Below are 18,081 nucleotides of genomic sequence, written 5' to 3'. Positions count from 1 at the left end.
CTTCTTAGTTTGTTTTTCAAATGATCTATCTCCTTTTTAAATACAAACTCATTAGCGAAAATGACAATTTATGAGTTATTTCATTAGGAATAGGTTTTTGTGCTAATCCTGTCTTCCAGAAAAAACGCCACCCCCAGAACACTAACATTTGGGTTTGTTTCTTCTCAGAATTTCTGTAGACACGCGCCCCCTGATAGTGAATTTTTGATACCAACTTAGGTTATACAAGGTTTTAGCTCTTTTTATAGCTCCTTTTCGGGTGACGTCTGGCTTTACTTAGAAAATCTAGTTGGCAACCCTGACCGCCGGTAGCTGTCATGTTAATTTAATATTCGATTTCGTATTTGTCTGAATATTGCCCCAAAATATGGATATTAAATGAGCGGCAGTGCTTTTTCGAAACGTTAGTGAACCATACCAGATGTGTGACCGACAATATTATTTTATTTTCCCGCCGCAACATCAGTAAAATCGTCAAGATGAGTAAAATGTCCAAGAACAAGTTAAATCTGACATTACCTCCGGGGTCGATAGACGCCACTTTGCCTGTTACGCCTTCAAACACAACTCCTCAGTTCAAGTCTTCCGTCATTCCCGAGTAAGTCATTCAATAAACAAACAGTGTTGGTATCATTTCATGTGAGTAATACGATGCCATGGTTTTTCACATATTCAATATTTGATTATCGCCATCTTGCTGGGTTAATGTACGAATTAGCAACAATTAGATATGTACAATTTTGTTTATTTTTTAACTTTTTTCCGGCACAGTATATTACTATTAATTTAATAAATTATTATTTATATTGAATTCTCGCTATACTGCGTCGCAATATTACATTTGGTCTGCATTACCTTTTAAAAAATTTATAATATTGTTGTGTTAGGAGATAAAATGACTGATTTAAATATCTTCTACTAGATTTTTGCGGAATAGTTTTGGATGTAGCCAAATAACTCGAATTTCTGATAGTTTACACGTAAGAAACAATTAATTATTCTTATAAAAATTTTCTTCTTCAAAATATTACCTTTTTTTATACTTTTAAAATTATTTCTCTAATGTGACGTTTTTTCCATAACATATTGTAGGTCCGGTATATCTGTATTTTTTAGTGAACTTAACTTGTCAGGGTTTCCAGAAGAGAGCAATAATAATATATATGTATAAGTTGCTATATAAAATATCTTTCTTAGCTAGCTTAAAGAGCAACTGAAATTTCGGGCTATTATCTTAACAATAATATGTTTTTCTGAATACAGATTGTTTTCATTATTGTTCACATACAAAACAGTACAAAAATAGAAAAAGGGAGGTAAAGTAGAACAAACAAGAAAAATCAAAGAAAGGAAACAAACAGGGATATACACATTAGCACAAAGCCAAGGTAGGACTTTAGAAGAAGTTACTTTCCCACTAATATATTGGTAAAAATAGATTATGCTCGATTACAAATACGGGGGATAGAAAATGAGAGAAAAAAAAGACAAAACACAACACAAGAATTACGTATTTTTGTTTTTATATGTACTTAAAAAAATATTCAGCATTTCTTTGAATTATTTTTATATGCTGGCTGTACACATATCTGGAAGAGAGTTATATAGTGTGTAGGCAATATAGTTAAGAGATTTTATCCCATATTATGTAATGTGTATTAGAGGGTTCCATGATATTTCATCAAAATGAAAATTCAACACACCTTTAAAAAGTGATGTAGAGTCATTAAAAGTGATAGTTACCTATTTAACCTAGTTTTTGTTTCATCACTTTTCATGACTTTATATCACTTTTTAGATGTGTTGAATTGTCATTTTGATGACATTCACAGCCGAGCTGTTGAACTCAAAAACGAGTCGTAGAAGCGATCCATTCTCATGTGAGAAATGTCAACCCTGTACATTTAGATGATTATATACATTTACTGTTGGGAATGCGTTTGGCGTGTTTCCCAACTATGCACCGGTGCAAAGGGATCAATGACACTAGTTCCTCGAAGCATCTTCCATTGTATTACTGGTAGAACAGGGACAACATACCTACCTGACGCCTATGCTCTAAGGATTGCAATCGTTTGTTAAGAGAGGGGAATCTATCAGAGTCAAGGGTTTTTGCAGGTATTTTGGGGCTCCATACCAGAGATAGATGCCAAATCCAACAGCAGGGCGCACTTGCGATTTGTACAGGGTCAGCAGTTGTGTACTATTAAAGTGTCTGCGGGCCCTGTACAGCACGCCCAGCTTCTGAGAGGCTAACTTGACCCTGGATTCGATGGAGCCCCTGTGCTTGGGCTGGTCACTTAAAGTTACACCAAGCATATTAATGGAAGGCATGTTGGGAAGATTGTTTACTTTGAAGGAGACTAGATTGTCATTTCGATCCCTTTTAAAAGTAATCAGACAGGATTGAATCTTAATTAATTACCTCTCGAGGCAACCATCCATTCTCTGCTTCAAAGACCTCTGCGCTGTTAGAGTTTGTGTATCCTTTGGGGGCCTGTCAAACAAATTACAATGTTCTGTCATCAGAATTATAATGAATTCGTGCATATGACAAGAGGTCATTGATGTGCAACATAAACGAAGTCGGAGACAGAACCAATCCCTGTGGGACGTCAGTATTCAGTCAACCATCAGCAATCATCTAAATCGACCTTTCGAAATGTCCAGTGCAACCGTTCTCACCTTAACATTCCAGGCACCGCCCCCAAACATGCGTCACATACATGAAAAGATCACCGCACTAGTGGTTCTGCTGGAATACGTATTGACCGTCATTAATAATTTTGTTCTTCTTGAGGTATGTGAGCAGTTTGTCGTTGATCACACTTTCCATCACCTTGGATAGAATAGATGTGATCGCTATGGTGCGGTATTTGGCCGGATTGGAGCAGTCGCCCTTCTTTGGAATAGGGTGTGACCGTTTTTTTCCATCCAGAGGGTACAGAGTCAGACTTCAGGGACATTTTAAATAGCTGCGTCAAAATTGGAGCTATTTCTGTAGCACACCTCTGCCTGCAATACCAGGGCACGTATTCCGTCCTAGCTTTACTAACATCGAGACCCCGTAAGACCTGGAGTACATCCCGATGCAGGATCTTTATATAGAAACCTCAGTGAGGAATCGACAGTGTGACAGTATGTTTTCTGCAAACATTTTACCTAAGTCTTTTCAGTGGCGGTATTTGCTAGTGAGCCGTCGGGTCTAGTAAGAGGTGGTAGACTGGATTTACAGAAATTACAACCTATTGAGCCCGCAAGCAACCAGAGAAAAGATCCGAAATCTGAAAATAGACAGCTGACCACGGGAAAGCATTAAAATGTACCCGCAAACCGAACAAATCTGCTTACCTATAGTGCCACACTTTTCTCTTCAGCCTCTCATTTGGCGGTCTGAAGTTAACAGGGATGTCGTCACAAGGCAGTGGTCGATCCTAAAGGCGCTGTGATCACAATAGTATAGAAAATATAAAAATAGGTTAGATATAGGTCTAACAGATTGGAGCGGTGAGTCTGGACATAAGGAACCCTTGTAGGCTCCTGAACCATTTGCTCTAATCCGTGGCAAAGAATTCCACCTGTCGTCCAGCCGAGTCTGTTGATCCTGAGAACTTCAACCATAGTTCGTTATGATCTTTGAAATCCCCAAGAACAACAAACTAGGCCGAAGGGTAGCGGGACAAGAGACCATCAATAGCTTTGCTGAAATTTTGAATAACTCGGGTGTGTCTGTTTGGCTGAGTTTCGGAGAGCAATAGACGCGCACCCACATAATGTCAAATTTGGAGTTTTCCAGATTCATCAGTCTGTGTGACGTCAGCTCGGCTATAGAGACACACCTCCTTTGGGTCTGAACTTGCCTACGAGTGGCAGTCAAAGAAACACCTAACATAAACTTAAATTACTCAAACTCAAGGTGTGAGTGGTGTGCAGGCCGCGAATGCTGGAGAAATTCACCAACAATTTTGGCCCGCATCGAGGACTCCTACTCGCCCCTGTAGAGATGTTGAATGTTATAGTTTTATGCAAATTCATGATGCTATCTTTTTTTTAATGAAGTTATGGAGGAGAAATAAAGGTATGGAAAGGAAAAGGTAAGAGGGGTGGGTAGGAAACTGGGGGTCTGTGTGTCCAGGAATGATGGGTGTATGAATCCAATGGTGTACGGGTATGTCATCAAAATGAAAATTCAACACACCTCCAAAAAGTGATATAAAGTTATGAAAAGTGATGAAACAAAAACTAGGTTAAATAGGTTACATAGGTAACTATTAAACCTAGTTTTTTTTAATCACTTTTAATGACTACATCACTTTTTAAAAGGTGTGTTGAATATTCATTTTGATGAAATATCATGGAACCGAATTCAATCCACCCACTGCGGTGCAAGGCGGTGGGCTGGGAGAGTCCGGCTGGAGAGTTTGAGTGAATGTTTCCAAACCCTGCTGCTGGGTCCTCTCCGGTCACGAACAGACACAACAGCAGCGGCGGGGTGTTTCCACTCCTTGATGGGGCAGCCCACCTTCAGTCGAGAGCCTGAGGGTTTGGCCCAGACAGCGGTAACTAGTTGTAACGGTCTCCCCCAACTGGCATCTCCCGATCCGGTCCCCCACGCAGAAGGTGGGCCAACTCACCCACCACCAAGACTCGCTAAGTTACCTAACAGCCAATCTCTCACAACAACCTGTGGCAGAGGTGTTGGTCATCCAATTAAAAGTTCCCAGTGCGGCGGTACCCATACCCGCCTACCAAATTGAAATAATATTGCTTTACTAGCTGGTAAACATTTACACCTTGTTGACTGGTCGGTGTCTTGAGTTGGCATCGGTAATGAGTTCAATTCCTTAGCTGGCTAAGTCCTCCATCATGACACAAGCAACATTTTCCACCTACTGTGACATAGCGATGGGTCATAAGAGCGGGAGCCACGGTACAAGCTCAATATCTTCGTACTTACAGCTCAGAGAGTCGACTCAATTGAACGGGAGCTGTGAGCTCAGTATGAAAACACTGTTCTCGCCCGATTCAGCTCTCCTGGTACGACTTCCCCGCTACGGTTTCCCCCGTACGGCTCCCAGCTCCCGGCGTATGAATGATCGTACAACTTTTGGTAACGGTGCGACCCTTTGCATCACAAGAAAAATAAGATGCTAGGTACTTAGTAGGTGTAGGTACATATGTCCAGATGTCGTCGTAGTGTCTGTAATAACAATTAATACTTGGATAATTTTAATGGCACTGTTTTTATAAAATATTTATTTATTTGCAAAAACAGTAGAACCCAGAACATTGCAATATCGGTAATTAAAAATTACAAAAAAGTGAATAACAAATACATTTACAAGTGGGACAAAAAAAAGTTTCAAATGTAGGTTTACAATGTTATGTCTTGAATAATAATATTTCACGTTTAAATACGTTGTAGGACATGTGGAAAATATCCACATTTCCTGCGAGGCAGTTAATTAACCTAGTGATTCTTCCCATCTAGAGGGCATCATCATTGGTAAGTTAGTTCTGCACCTAGGTAGAATCAAAAACCTGTGTTGGCGGCCTCGCGCAAAATTATCCGGGACATAGAATCCTATTGTAGCCAGAATGTCTGGTATTGAGACTAAACCGTTTAGAACAAGGCTGCCCAACCTTTTTAACAGTTAGGGGAAATTGACGATTTTGAATCACTGGCGGGCCACTGAATACCTGACAATTCCTATTTCCATGGAGGGGGGGGGGGGGATTGTTAGAGAATTTCTATAAAACATAATTCCCCACAAAATAAGTGCTCCCCACAAAACATTTGAAATCCATGGGGGGGGGGGGGGGTGATTCTTGTTCTGAGTAGCTTCACGCGGGCCACTTATAATTCGTTCAATGTGGCCCGCGGGCCTGGGGTTGGGCAGCCTTGGTTTAGAAGCTTATACGCCATCAGGAGTAATGCAACATCCCTTCTGGAACTAAGGCTACATACACCCAACATTCCCGAGATAAATGCTGTTGGAAACAGCCGTGGGTAAAAACCAAACTCTCTCTTGTAGAGGTATCGTAAAAAATTCTTTTGTATCTTTTCGACCATTAGTACATAGACAGTGTCCTCTGGCCCCCATACCTGAGATCCACTCTCGAGAATGCTACGCACTAAGCTAAAGTAAAGCAGCCTTATAACTGCAAGGTTGGTGGTCAAGTCTTTTGAATTGTGTATGACAAAACCCAACATCTTAGTGGCTGATTTACAGATCTTTTCAATACGAGCATGAAATGTTAAGCGAATGTCGTACACAATTCCCAAGTCCTTGCAAGTCACCATGTGTTTCAGTGACGTATCTTTCATTTTGTAATTAAAATATATGGTCTTGTGTGCCCTTGTAAAGCATATGACTGAACATTTTTGGAAGTTGAACCCAAGTTTGTTATCAATACTCCAGTCAATAATTGCATCGATATCTTCCTGGAGCTTTCTACAGTCTTCTAACGACTTCATTCTCAGAAAGAGTTTAATGTCATTGGCTAAAAGTAGAAAATGGACGATTTTAATCTATTCCCCAATATTGTCTATAAAAATGAAAAACAATAGGGGTCCTAAATTGGATCCCTGCGGCACACCAGAATTTGTAGGATATGCATTAGAGTTGAACTCACCCTAGGACACGAATTGTTCTCTTTCACTCAAATAGTTACATAAGAGTTTCAATAAGTTTTCTAAAAAACCAATTTCTTTGAGCCTATTTAGGAGCACTTAAGTGATCAACTCTATTGAAAGCCTTTGCAAAGTAATGGTAAGATGTGTCAACTTGCTCGTTGTTATCGAGTGCTCTCTCCAAGTAATCTGTAAATACCATTAAATTTGTAGTGGTAGATCGGCCATGTCTAAATCCATATTGTTGTTCGATCAAGAATGGTTCAACTTTGGCATATACATATTTATGGATAATTATTTCCAATAGTTTAGTAGGTGCGGAGAGAATCGCTATAGGACAGTAGTTAGTTGTTTAATACTTGTAGCCATCATGTAAAGGGGTGACTTTCGACAGCTTCCATAGCTAAAGATTAAATATATATAGAAGTGGCTCACATAATGATTCAGAACATCCCTTAATAACAAAGGGTGGAATGAAATCAGACCATACAATGGTTTTGGTTTCAGTTTCTTTACTGCTAAACGGAAATCTACAATTTCAACGCTATGAATAGATATATTTTGAGCATTTTTTGATCCCCTGATAAAAAAGAGTAATAATATCCCCTGATAAAAAAAGAGTAATCAAAGTGGTTCAATTGAGCGGTCGTACAGTTTACTGGGAGTCTTACGAATACGGCTTATCGAAAAGAGCCAGCTCAATTGTGCGGCTCGCTCATGAATGACTGATCACTACTGTGACGGTAGTAGGAGATTTTCAAATATTGTCAGATTATTCATAACCCGGGAATGTTTGTCTTTAATAACTTTATAGCTCACCATGAAAATGACTGGTTTCCTGGTGTATTTCCAAATGTTTTTATTTTATTACCATACTTTAATAATATATTTGACATTTCTATTAGTGTATATTGCTGATGCTAACTCGTTCTCACTTGTCTGGAGCATATGCCAATTGTCTGAAGAGTTGTGTGGGCAGTCTATTCTCTATGCCTACCCTTCCAGAGAGAACATGCAACAAGCATGATGGTTAGTTAGTTTGTTTATGACATACTAATCTGTTTTAAATTTCAGGATTTCGGAGCGCCGAACTCCGGGACTGGCGGGCAAGTCCAAGACAAGCATCGAGGCCCTGACGGAGCGCCTGGAGCAGATAGAGATGGACGACACGCAGCGGCGGCGCATCGAGGTCTTCCTCTGCCAGAAGGAGAAGATCGGCGAACTGAGCGATGATGATTTTGAGAAACTCGGCGAACTTGGTAAGAATTTATTAATTACTCCGCTATTCAGATTTCAAATTCAATTCAATCCTCTTTTAGCCAAGTCCTCCATCATTGCATAAATAAAATTGTCCATGCAGCGGTAAAGATCGCGTCATAAGAGACCATGAGGTGAGACCCTTTCAAGAATGAATAGGATTTACCCTTTGGATTTTCTCCCCGTTGTCAAAAAATGCCAATAGCAGAAGAGATTATTTTCGGGAGCAATATATAGTTGTGTGAGGTTCTCTGCTCTCTCTCACTCAGAGCTCTGTTTGTTCTAGTTCTTGAGGCTAGTAGAGAAACAATATAGATAAAGAGGAAAGGGAAAAAAATGGAAAAACACTTTTTTTAAATGACTATTTTAAAAATACAAAGTAAAGTAGTATTGACAGTCCTCCTCACTAGGTATTCCTGTTCCGAGGCGGACTGCAAGTTGTTGTATGGGTGTTACATCATTTCCTCATCTTCATGTTATGTTGATTTCCACAAAATTAAAAATAAATAAATTTTAAAAATCTTCACGTTTGTTGACTGTGTTGGTGTTACTACATAATTTTAAGGATTTCCTCATCTCCATGTTTAGTTAGCCATATTTTGACATCGTTTATACACTTTTTTTATCTGCATGATGTTTTTAATTTCATTTATAGTTTTGTAGCATTGAAATTATGCTTTTTATGGCCAAAAGATTTAATTTTGGGATGTTCAGTAGCTTTGAGGTGTGTTGGTCAGTAGGGTACTCATTTTTTCCTTATTTGAATAGAGCATTTTTTTGAGTATTTTTATAATACTGAAAATTATTTATTGTTTAGGTCAGGGCAACGGAGGCGTGGTGATGAAGGTGCGCCACAAATCGACACAGCTGATCATGGCACGCAAGCTGATCCATCTAGAAGTGAAGCCCGCCATCAAGAAGCAGATCATCCGCGAGCTCAAAGTGCTGCACGAATGCAATTTCACGCACATCGTGGGCTTCTACGGTGCTTTCTACAGCGACGGGGAGATCTCCATCTGCATGGAGTACATGGACGGCGGTTCGCTGGACCTCATCCTCAAGAAGGCAGGGAAGATTCCTGAGTCCATTCTAGGTATGTACATATCTAACCTAACCTAACCCAACAGATAATCCCTACTAGTGACATCACCAATTTACATAAAACCTTTCAACTCCTTCCCTTCAACTTGAGTGACAATCGGCTGATGTGAGAAATCCCCCGTAAAGGCTGGTCCTCCATCAATAGGATAAGATGCTCCCACAGCCATTGTGCCCGCGTGATGCGTAGGTGGGTAGAGTTAGAGATGTGTGAATGCGGTGATCTCAAATTTTGTTATAAGCTAAAAAATATCATCCACGATAATTTGCACATCTGTGAACCTCAAATTTAACGTGGTCAATAAATTGTTTACTATAATTATTTTTAATGACCCCTTATATACAATTACGATATATAATAACGAATTTCACAATCTAAAACCACAAAATAAAACAACCTTAACTCAGATACTGACCAGCTATAATATATAGTGTTTTAATAAAATAAAATATAAAATGTTGCACAATTATTACAATTTAATTTATAAATTCCTGAATGACTTACTTTGTCATCTTTATCTTTTGAATTGATTAGAAATTTACCTAGATTATTATTGGTATAAAAGGCCGGTCTGAAAAGTTTAATATTTATCGGCATCATGTTGTCTCCCTCAAATAAGCTCATACTTTGTACTTCTTGTTTAGTAATAATTTGTACCCTGAAGATGCTTGAGTAAAGCGAAACCGTTCAGTTACGGGGTAGAAATCAGTGCTGACGATTTAATTTACATTTGATTAATATGGATATATTTAATAGTGTTTTCTCTGAAATAATTATAAATATATTACAAAGTGCAGTAGTATATAATTCCTCCAATATTCAGATTTCAATTCAATCCTCTAGTCCTCCACCATTGCACAAGCAACATTTTCCACTTATAATTATTAGTTTATTTGTAACCCTTTCCTTAGAAAAGCAATGTTTTCAATCAAGTCATATATTCCAGGCACTATAACCTCAGCCGTGCTGAAAGGCCTGAGTTATCTACGCGACAAGCATGCCATCATGCACAGAGACGTGAAGCCCTCCAACATCCTGGTGAACAGCAACGGGGAGATAAAGATTTGTGACTTTGGAGTGTCTGGACAACTGATTGATTCCATGGCCAACTCATTTGTTGGTACCAGGAGTTACATGTCGGTAAGTCGCTGTGAACATTCTCCTTGTGTCCTGTGTGTTTCTAAACAATTCAACATACATAATATAGATTTGACATATTCATCAGCTGTCATCTTGTAAAAACCATAGGTCTATTTTTTACATTGTAACAATGTTCAGTTAAAAAGTGACCAAAAATTGTTACGTAGATATTGCATAGGAAACCCTTGCAAAATATGATGAAGTTTTTCAGTATAAGGCTGGAAATAATGCAGCGCATACGTCGGTCGCGTACATTCGTCGTGTACGGTAATATGTAGGTGAATGAATGAAGAGCTGTAGTCCTCCATAGGAGGACCATCGGTCCAGCTCGTCAGTGCTACGCCGTCGGTCGACCGACGCGCTTACTATCTGTAAGAGAGCGTTCAGTGCGCCGCTGATCACGTGAACTGATGGGGGTGGATTTGTACAATCTTACAAAATGAATATTGACTAAGTGTGTTATTACTGAGGTGCATATTGACCCTCCTCTTTGGAACTTACTAGTAATTTATGCAAAGGTCGGAATGCTATGTTAAAATGTTGACTTGAAGTGTTTGAGGCATTGTTTCCAGTCTTTGATAAATATGATATTAATAAAAACGATTTAATTATTTGAAGACGACATCACCTGTAACTGACGGTCAGCGACTGAGGGTACGGGGCCAACGTACGCGTCGCATTATTTCCAACCTAATGTGCCATCAGTAAAACAAATTCCCTCTTTGAAATGAAGTTTACCTAATTCTATGTACAAACGGAGAATGAGCTTTAAGTATTTTACTTCCTTTGATAATTTTTTTTTTATGAAAACAACAGTTTATCACTAAGCAGAACAAATTTTAGCACTAGATAGCATTTAAGTCTTATTTTCGAAAAAAGTTTAGTAATGAACTCAAGGAATTAAGTAGAAGATATGTATTATAAAGTAAATGTACAATAATAATAATGGTAACTCTGGCAACACTGATATAATCTAGTTCAGCCTCTCTCACCTACTAACTGTCATCTTGTGAAGACGTTCCGTTCACTACCATAAATGTATAATTATTTATAATGAAGCATAATTGGAGCTACTTGATCATCCACACAAAACACATATTTAAGAGTAAACAATTTCAGCCGGAGCGTCTGCAAGGCACCCATTACTCAGTGCAGTCGGACATCTGGTCGTTGGGCCTGTCCCTGGTGGAGATGGCCATCGGCATGTACCCCATTCCGCCGCCCGATGCCAAGACGCTGGCCGCCATCTTTGGCTCACACAACGAGGACCATTCCCCGGGCCAGGGCGGCACCGCCCCCCGCTCTATGGCCATCTTCGAGCTGCTGGACTACATCGTCAACGAGCCCCCCCCCAAACTGCCCGCCGGCATATTCAGCGATGAATTCAAAGACTTTGTCGACCGGTGCCTTAAGAAGAATCCCGAAGAGAGAGCCGATTTAAAAACACTTATGGTATTAAACTTATACTATTGAAATAGAGTCATACAATTCCTGGTGGGCATGTCAAGCAGGAGGAATTGGAAGGTTGTTGGTTGAATGTGTGTCGTGTTGTTCCCCAGAACCACATGTGGATACGGGAAGCGGACTCGGAGCAAGTGGACATAGCGGGCTGGGTGTGCAAGACCATGGACCTGATGCCCTCTACACCTAATTCAAATGTTTCTCCTTTTTCTTCATAAGCTGCAAGAAGTGCATACTATCAACCAAGAAAAAGGGTGAGTCTTTTCTGCATAACATTATTAAACAAATTAATCTTACTTTACTGCAGTTGCTTAGGGTTTAGACACTTTTTAATTTTAGACTATTAAGAACCATTTATTTTTTCCTAGTTCAATTCTAGTTCAATCTAGTTTCACTAGATCGTGTATACTGTATAAGGGATCTTGGCGTACTTTTTGATTCCAAACTTCATTTCGATGCGCACATTAAAAACATTGTGAATAAAGCTTACTGCATGCTAGGTTTTGTTATCAGAAACAGCCGCGTATTTCGAAAGCCTGAAACCTACCTTCTGCTTTACTATACGCTGGTCCGTTCTCAACTTGAATACTGCACCTCCATATGGACTCCACTCCACGATATCTATAAAGAAAATATTGAAAGTATCCAGAAGAAATTTCTGCGTTACCTCAACCACAGAATGAGCGCACCTAAACGGGGATACACAAATATGCTCTCGAAATATAACGTCTCCACTCTTACTAACCGGCGGACTTACCTTGACCTAATGACCTTGTACAAAACATGTAACAACTTTATCGACTGTCCTGGCTTACTCAATCTAATAAACTTTAAAATACCACTCAGAACGACGAGGCTTAACGACTTATTCCATATTAGCCGGACGCGCACAAATGCTGGTGTCAGAGATCCAATCAGAAGAATGTGCGAATTGTATAATAAAACCCAAAAACTGAATGATTCCGACATATTTTTTGATACATATAGTACTTTTGGTAGGAAATTGAAGTCTGTTTTACTATAAAAAAAGATTAAAATGTGTACTTACTTCATTCACTATACTCTTTAAGTACTTTTTTATGATTTATCTCTAAACTTGTATAAAAAATATTTGTACACTTTTATTTGATACTGAGCATTATCTATATACAAAATAATTTTACCTTATTTACATGTAAAAAATATTTAAAATTGTTATCTACCAGTCAATCAGTGAGAAATAGTTAGGATGCAGGCGAATTCTCAAGTTATTGTTTTACAAAATTATGTTTTAATTACTGTCTGTATCTGTGTTTTCTCCTTAAATAAATAAAAAAAATCTGTATTGCAATATGGAATATATTGGCTGAATATATTAGAAATCTTCTAAAAAATAATTTTAAATAAGCCATATAATCCCACTAACTGATTATTTCTAGTCCTTTCACTGCAAATTATTTATAAAATATAGTAATATTATATAGTATTTCTCAATAATAATATTAAATATCCTTTTTTCTTTTCTCTTTCATACCTATTATTTGTTATACTTTTTGCTCTTTTTCTGAAAACCTTATATTAAAATGTTATTTACCTATTTTTCTCCGCCTTTTTTATACAAGCGTTTTTCTAAAAAGGTGCAATACAGTGCATCATTCTAAAAAAACAACTTTATATCCTGTGTCTGTTATTTGTATCATTAAGATTAATTATTTGTTTTGACTACTTTCATATAGTTTTTAGATAGTTTATTTGAAATGTGTTTAAATGTGAGCGATCATTTCCAGGTCAAAACCAGACAAAAGTGTGCGGAGGTAATGGCGACACACAAGGCTGCAGCGCTCAATTGGACAACCAGTAATAAATACTAAACATATCAACTCCACAACAAATTACATGTACATCTCTCATATACAGGCGGGAATGGCTTTCACTTATTCCAAACAACGAGCTTCCCTTGTTTTCCTGTGACCCATTAATAGGTCTATGAATGGAAAGTACACAAGACAGTACTTAACGGTATCCAAGTGATACAATACCGTGCATTTATAATTGACTGAAGTAAACAACTGAAATCGATAGTTTGTTGAAATGCGTGTGTTAAATTTAATCTTTTGTCAATTATCTTGAAATGCCATTCCCAAATTTTATTCAAAGACCGTTTTATATGTTCAAATAAAAGCTTCACACCGTTGATGTAGAATATGCTAGAGAAGCCCTTTTAAATCCCACACGGATGAATTAACAATTGATCACTAACTCAGTTGGCTGAATGTGACCGATGATTGACTTGCCTGCTCGGTTTGGGCCCGTCTAGTAAATTCTATATCGATGTTTCCCTTGTCCTTCAGAGCTTAGTGTGGAATTTAAATTAATGAAGTATTTCATTTGATACTTGGTGACAATCTACTGCACTGGTTATTTGAAAGGGTTAAGAAATTGATAGAGTGGCTCTAAGCAAACTATACATTGAAATATAAAGGACATAGTTAGATAAAGGAATTTAAATGCGTTGGATCAAATATATTTGGTACACTTTTTGTGGAAACCAAGTTAACTGCTGTATTTTAATGTTGTGTTACGGTACATGTAAGTACTGGTGGTAATCAATTTAAAATGAATGTGAATTTATACTCTAATCAAAACGGAGTTGAAGCAGTCAAGCATTGATTCCTGTTTGTTATAAACAATCTAAACTCGACAATGAAGTAAATGTAAATTCTTCTTATTTTTTTTAGAAGATGTTTTGAACTTGAGTGGCCTCTGATCAATCCCTGAAGTATTGTTTTATATGTAATAAAACCAATTTTTAAACATTATTAATATGACGGAGTTCCACCAAGTATGTAACTATTAACTGTGACTATAATATTATGGAGTTCCACCAAGTACATACCTATTAACACGTTGAACGCCATGTAGGTCACCGGTGACCGCAGTTAATTTTCTTGATTTTCATGGAAAATTTTGGTCAAAAAAAAAAAGGAATACGTTTAAAGAATTACGTAAAGGTCGCCAATGCCATCTGAGTATTTTTTTTTTCAAATTTAAAATGGTAATGTTTCTTCATTTCCACAATGGCGTTCAACGTGTTAACAGTGACGATGAATATAATATGATGGATTTCCACCGAGTACGTACCTATTAACAGTGACGGTGCATATAATATGATGGAGTTCCACTAAGTACGTACCTATTAACAGTGACGATGCATATAATATGATGGAGTTCCACTAAGTACGTACCTATTAACAGTGACGATGCATATAATATGATGGAGTTCCACCAAGTATGTAAGTATTAACAGTGACAGTGCATGTAATATGAAGGACCTACCAAGTATGCACCTATTAACGGTGAAGGTACAAATAATATGATGGAGTTCCACAAAGTACGTGCCTATTAACAGTGATAGTGCATATAATATGATAGAGTTCCACCAAATACCTACCTGTTAACCCTTTCACACCCGCATTATTGTTTCCACACATATAAAATATGTAATGCTTGATAATACCTCAGAAAATTATTTGAAAATTTTTGGCATTTCATTTGTTTTTTTTTTTTGAAATATTTCTATGTTAATTTGGATTAACATTGGGCAACGGAGGGTATTTTTTATAGTAACGTAAAATAAACATAACACAAAAGTAATACAAATAACTGTTTCATGTCAAAAATGCACATTTACAATGTAGTGATAATCTCTAAGGTACAAACAAATAACATTTTAACTAAAATTCATTCATAAATAAAGAAATAATCTAAGATAATAAATTTTTTAAAATTCGCCATACTAGTCGAAAACATGTCCGTCACTACCAGTGTTAATTTGAATGAACATTGAAATTCATTTACAATATTCTGGGAGGTGACTGTGATCAGTGAATTAAACTGATGTTATTATTATAGAACACATCTTAATGCGTTAAAATATTTGTAATTGGAGTATAAAATATTGATATCTCACCTTTAATTAAGTAATCAATGACGGCAGAAATTCGATGAAACTCACAATCAGCAGATGTCAAAATATTTACTGTTGTTGCGGCGGGAATAAGGATTTCAACCGAGCGGAAAAAATAGACGCCACAGAAAAGACTACAAACTATAAGAAAACGAAAACGTGGCTTTTCTAAATCGCTACAGTTACGGTAAAAAAATTCACAAAGTTTGTGTTAATTTGAATTAACACTTGGGCTGAAAGGGTTAACAGTGATAGTGCATATAATATGATGGAGTTCAACCAATTATGTACCTATTAATGGTGATGGTGCATAATTTTGAAATTGACTTACATGTACCGTAAAGAGATTCTATAAAATTAACTGCCTCAATTAATAATTAATGTAAATTGTAAAACGGTCGTCATTAGACAGTAGATATAAAAGCCACCATCTGAACAGTAGTTGAGTTGATTTAGTCGCGAGGAGACTTAGAGTTTTGACATATTTTTCTTTGCTGGAAGTACGTAGTTCATGTCAGCGTGTTTCGAGTCAATTGGTCATATTTTAGGTATTCTGCATGTCCCGGGAGATCGGAAGCACTTACCAACTTCACGTTTGTTTCAACACAAATCTGATTGCGCGTAAATGCTTTCGGCCTCTCAATTTTTTTACTAAAACAGTTTTTCTTCGCTTTGTTCATATGTGTATCTTATTTTTTTTATTGATAACATATAGTGTGTAAATAAAGATGCTGTGTTTTTCCGCAATGAATGTTTAAAATATTGTAAAACAGATGAGGGGTAACTACTTAAGGCTGAATTACACCTTTCGAGTGCTCGGCCGAGTCACTCGCTCTGTTGCTCGGCCAAGCAACCTATTGGAGAGTAGAGGTGATCACATTTAGAAGAGACAGTGGGCGTGTCAGTTCATTGAGATTAGTTTAAAGTACTGTTAACATGGTTTCGTGATGGAGGAAAAAGGGAAAGATAAAGATAGTTGGACAACAACAAACGTCACACAATCTTTCTAAATTCAACTCAGCTGATCGCACCGACTGAGTGGAGAGTCGAGTTGAGTTTGCAGGTGGAGGGGGTACTTGCTCGTCCGAGACATTGGGCCTTGCTTCTGTTCACTGTCACATATGAATCACTCGCCCGCTACAAGGTCAAGTACTGACAGCACTCGGCAGGTGTAATTCAGGCATTAGTGATATTATGTTTTACTATGTACATTGATTTGGTATGCATCAGCTAGTTCAATCAAGTAGACAATGTGACCTTATTTGGTTCTGTATCTATGAAAATTAATGCCCTCTAAAATGTCTTCATACTAACCGGATGGATGGGTTTATTTTTTAAAAGCGTAGGTCAATCTTGTGTATCTTTATCGAAGCTTTGTTATAGAACAATTTTTAATCAAAGAATGTGTGGATAGAATAAAAAAGGACTGCAAGGTTTGGACACATAAAGGTTGTTTTTTCCTAAGATTTAATTGTATCAGTATTTCCGTATTACGTTGCTATGCAAACTGTATTTTTTGTTTAAATATTTAAGTGTTGTATTTTGAATAGTGAAGTTGCAGTGAGGCACCATTCCAATGATTATTTGTGGTAACACTTTTGCTGTTTTTAGCTTTTAGAGGAATCTTGTCAACGCATTGCGCTTTATCAAGGTTCATATATTAAACCACATCTTATGTTATGAAGTATGCGAGAGTGTTAACCTGTTTATTATGTATATATATATATATATATTCGTACTATGGAATTTTACTCTTGACATGAATTTTATTTATAAATAATGCTATTGGTGAAATCAGCTTTTTATTCAAACCTTTTATTTGTTAACTCTTGGTGTGAAACTGCAAAATTTTCACCGTGTGATTCTTAACTTACTTGTTTTTAGTAAATTGTAATGTCTTACCAGATAATGTGTTTATACAGGGTGTTAAAGGACGTACTTGAACTAGCGATTCCTGACATAATTTGGAGTAAAGAATGTAAATGAAGTTTTGGAATCCAGTGACATTTTTTTTTTCAATGTAAAAACATAGAAAATCGGTAGGTATAGGGCAGCTACGGTTGATCCGAGGGTGTGGGCGGTTACTCGGCCGAGTGATCAGTGACGACATGTTGAAAATGGTCATAATTTGGAAATTGCAATTTTGCTTCCAAGTTTGGATGCAGATGGTGTTTTCAGTCCGAGTACACGGAGTAATGCAAAGGCTTGGGCCATACCATAGACATATGAATATTAGTAGACCTGCCCTAAGTGATTAAAAGCGTATTATCCCCACTCCCCATACTGGTTCCATTGGAGCCGGCTGTGCTCGCGTATGGCCTCAAGTGAAATTTGAAAACGTGACGTCATCATTCTTGTGCGAACTATGGTCGAGGCATCATCGGTTCATTTTACGAAATAACACGGTAAAATGTTGACTTGTACTATGAAAACTTGTAAAAATAGATGTGAAAAAGAGAATAAACCCAATTGTCGTATTACATTCCATATATAAGCATTATTTTACTTTATTTTAAGCATATTCACATCGTATAATATAGATCA

The 18,081-nt window shown here is 37.4% G+C and overlaps 1 protein-coding gene across 1 annotated transcript; it reads left to right on the top strand.

Annotated features, from left to right (window-relative positions):
* The first annotated feature begins 303 nt into the window (after positions 1 to 303).
* On the top strand, positions 304 to 18,059 carry Dsor1 (mitogen-activated protein kinase kinase 1). Its single transcript, XM_089641169.1, has 7 exons — positions 304 to 598; positions 7,709 to 7,893; positions 8,709 to 8,984; positions 9,937 to 10,130; positions 11,250 to 11,582; positions 11,690 to 11,845; positions 13,358 to 18,059. Exons 1-6 carry the CDS (start codon positions 480 to 482, stop codon positions 11,807 to 11,809), a joined length of 1,227 nt encoding a protein of 408 aa, XP_089497295.1. The 5' UTR covers positions 304 to 479; the 3' UTR covers positions 11,810 to 11,845; positions 13,358 to 18,059.
* The last annotated feature ends 22 nt before the right edge of the window (positions 18,060 to 18,081 follow it).

This window comes from Hesperophylax consimilis, chromosome 2 (genome assembly GCF_061612785.1).
Source record: "Hesperophylax consimilis isolate HC1 chromosome 2, BYU_Hcon_1.0, whole genome shotgun sequence".
Classification (NCBI taxonomy): domain Eukaryota; kingdom Metazoa; phylum Arthropoda; class Insecta; order Trichoptera; family Limnephilidae; genus Hesperophylax; species Hesperophylax consimilis.
Note: the sequence above shows the minus strand (reverse complement) of the source record. Positions and strands in the feature narration are given on the sequence as shown.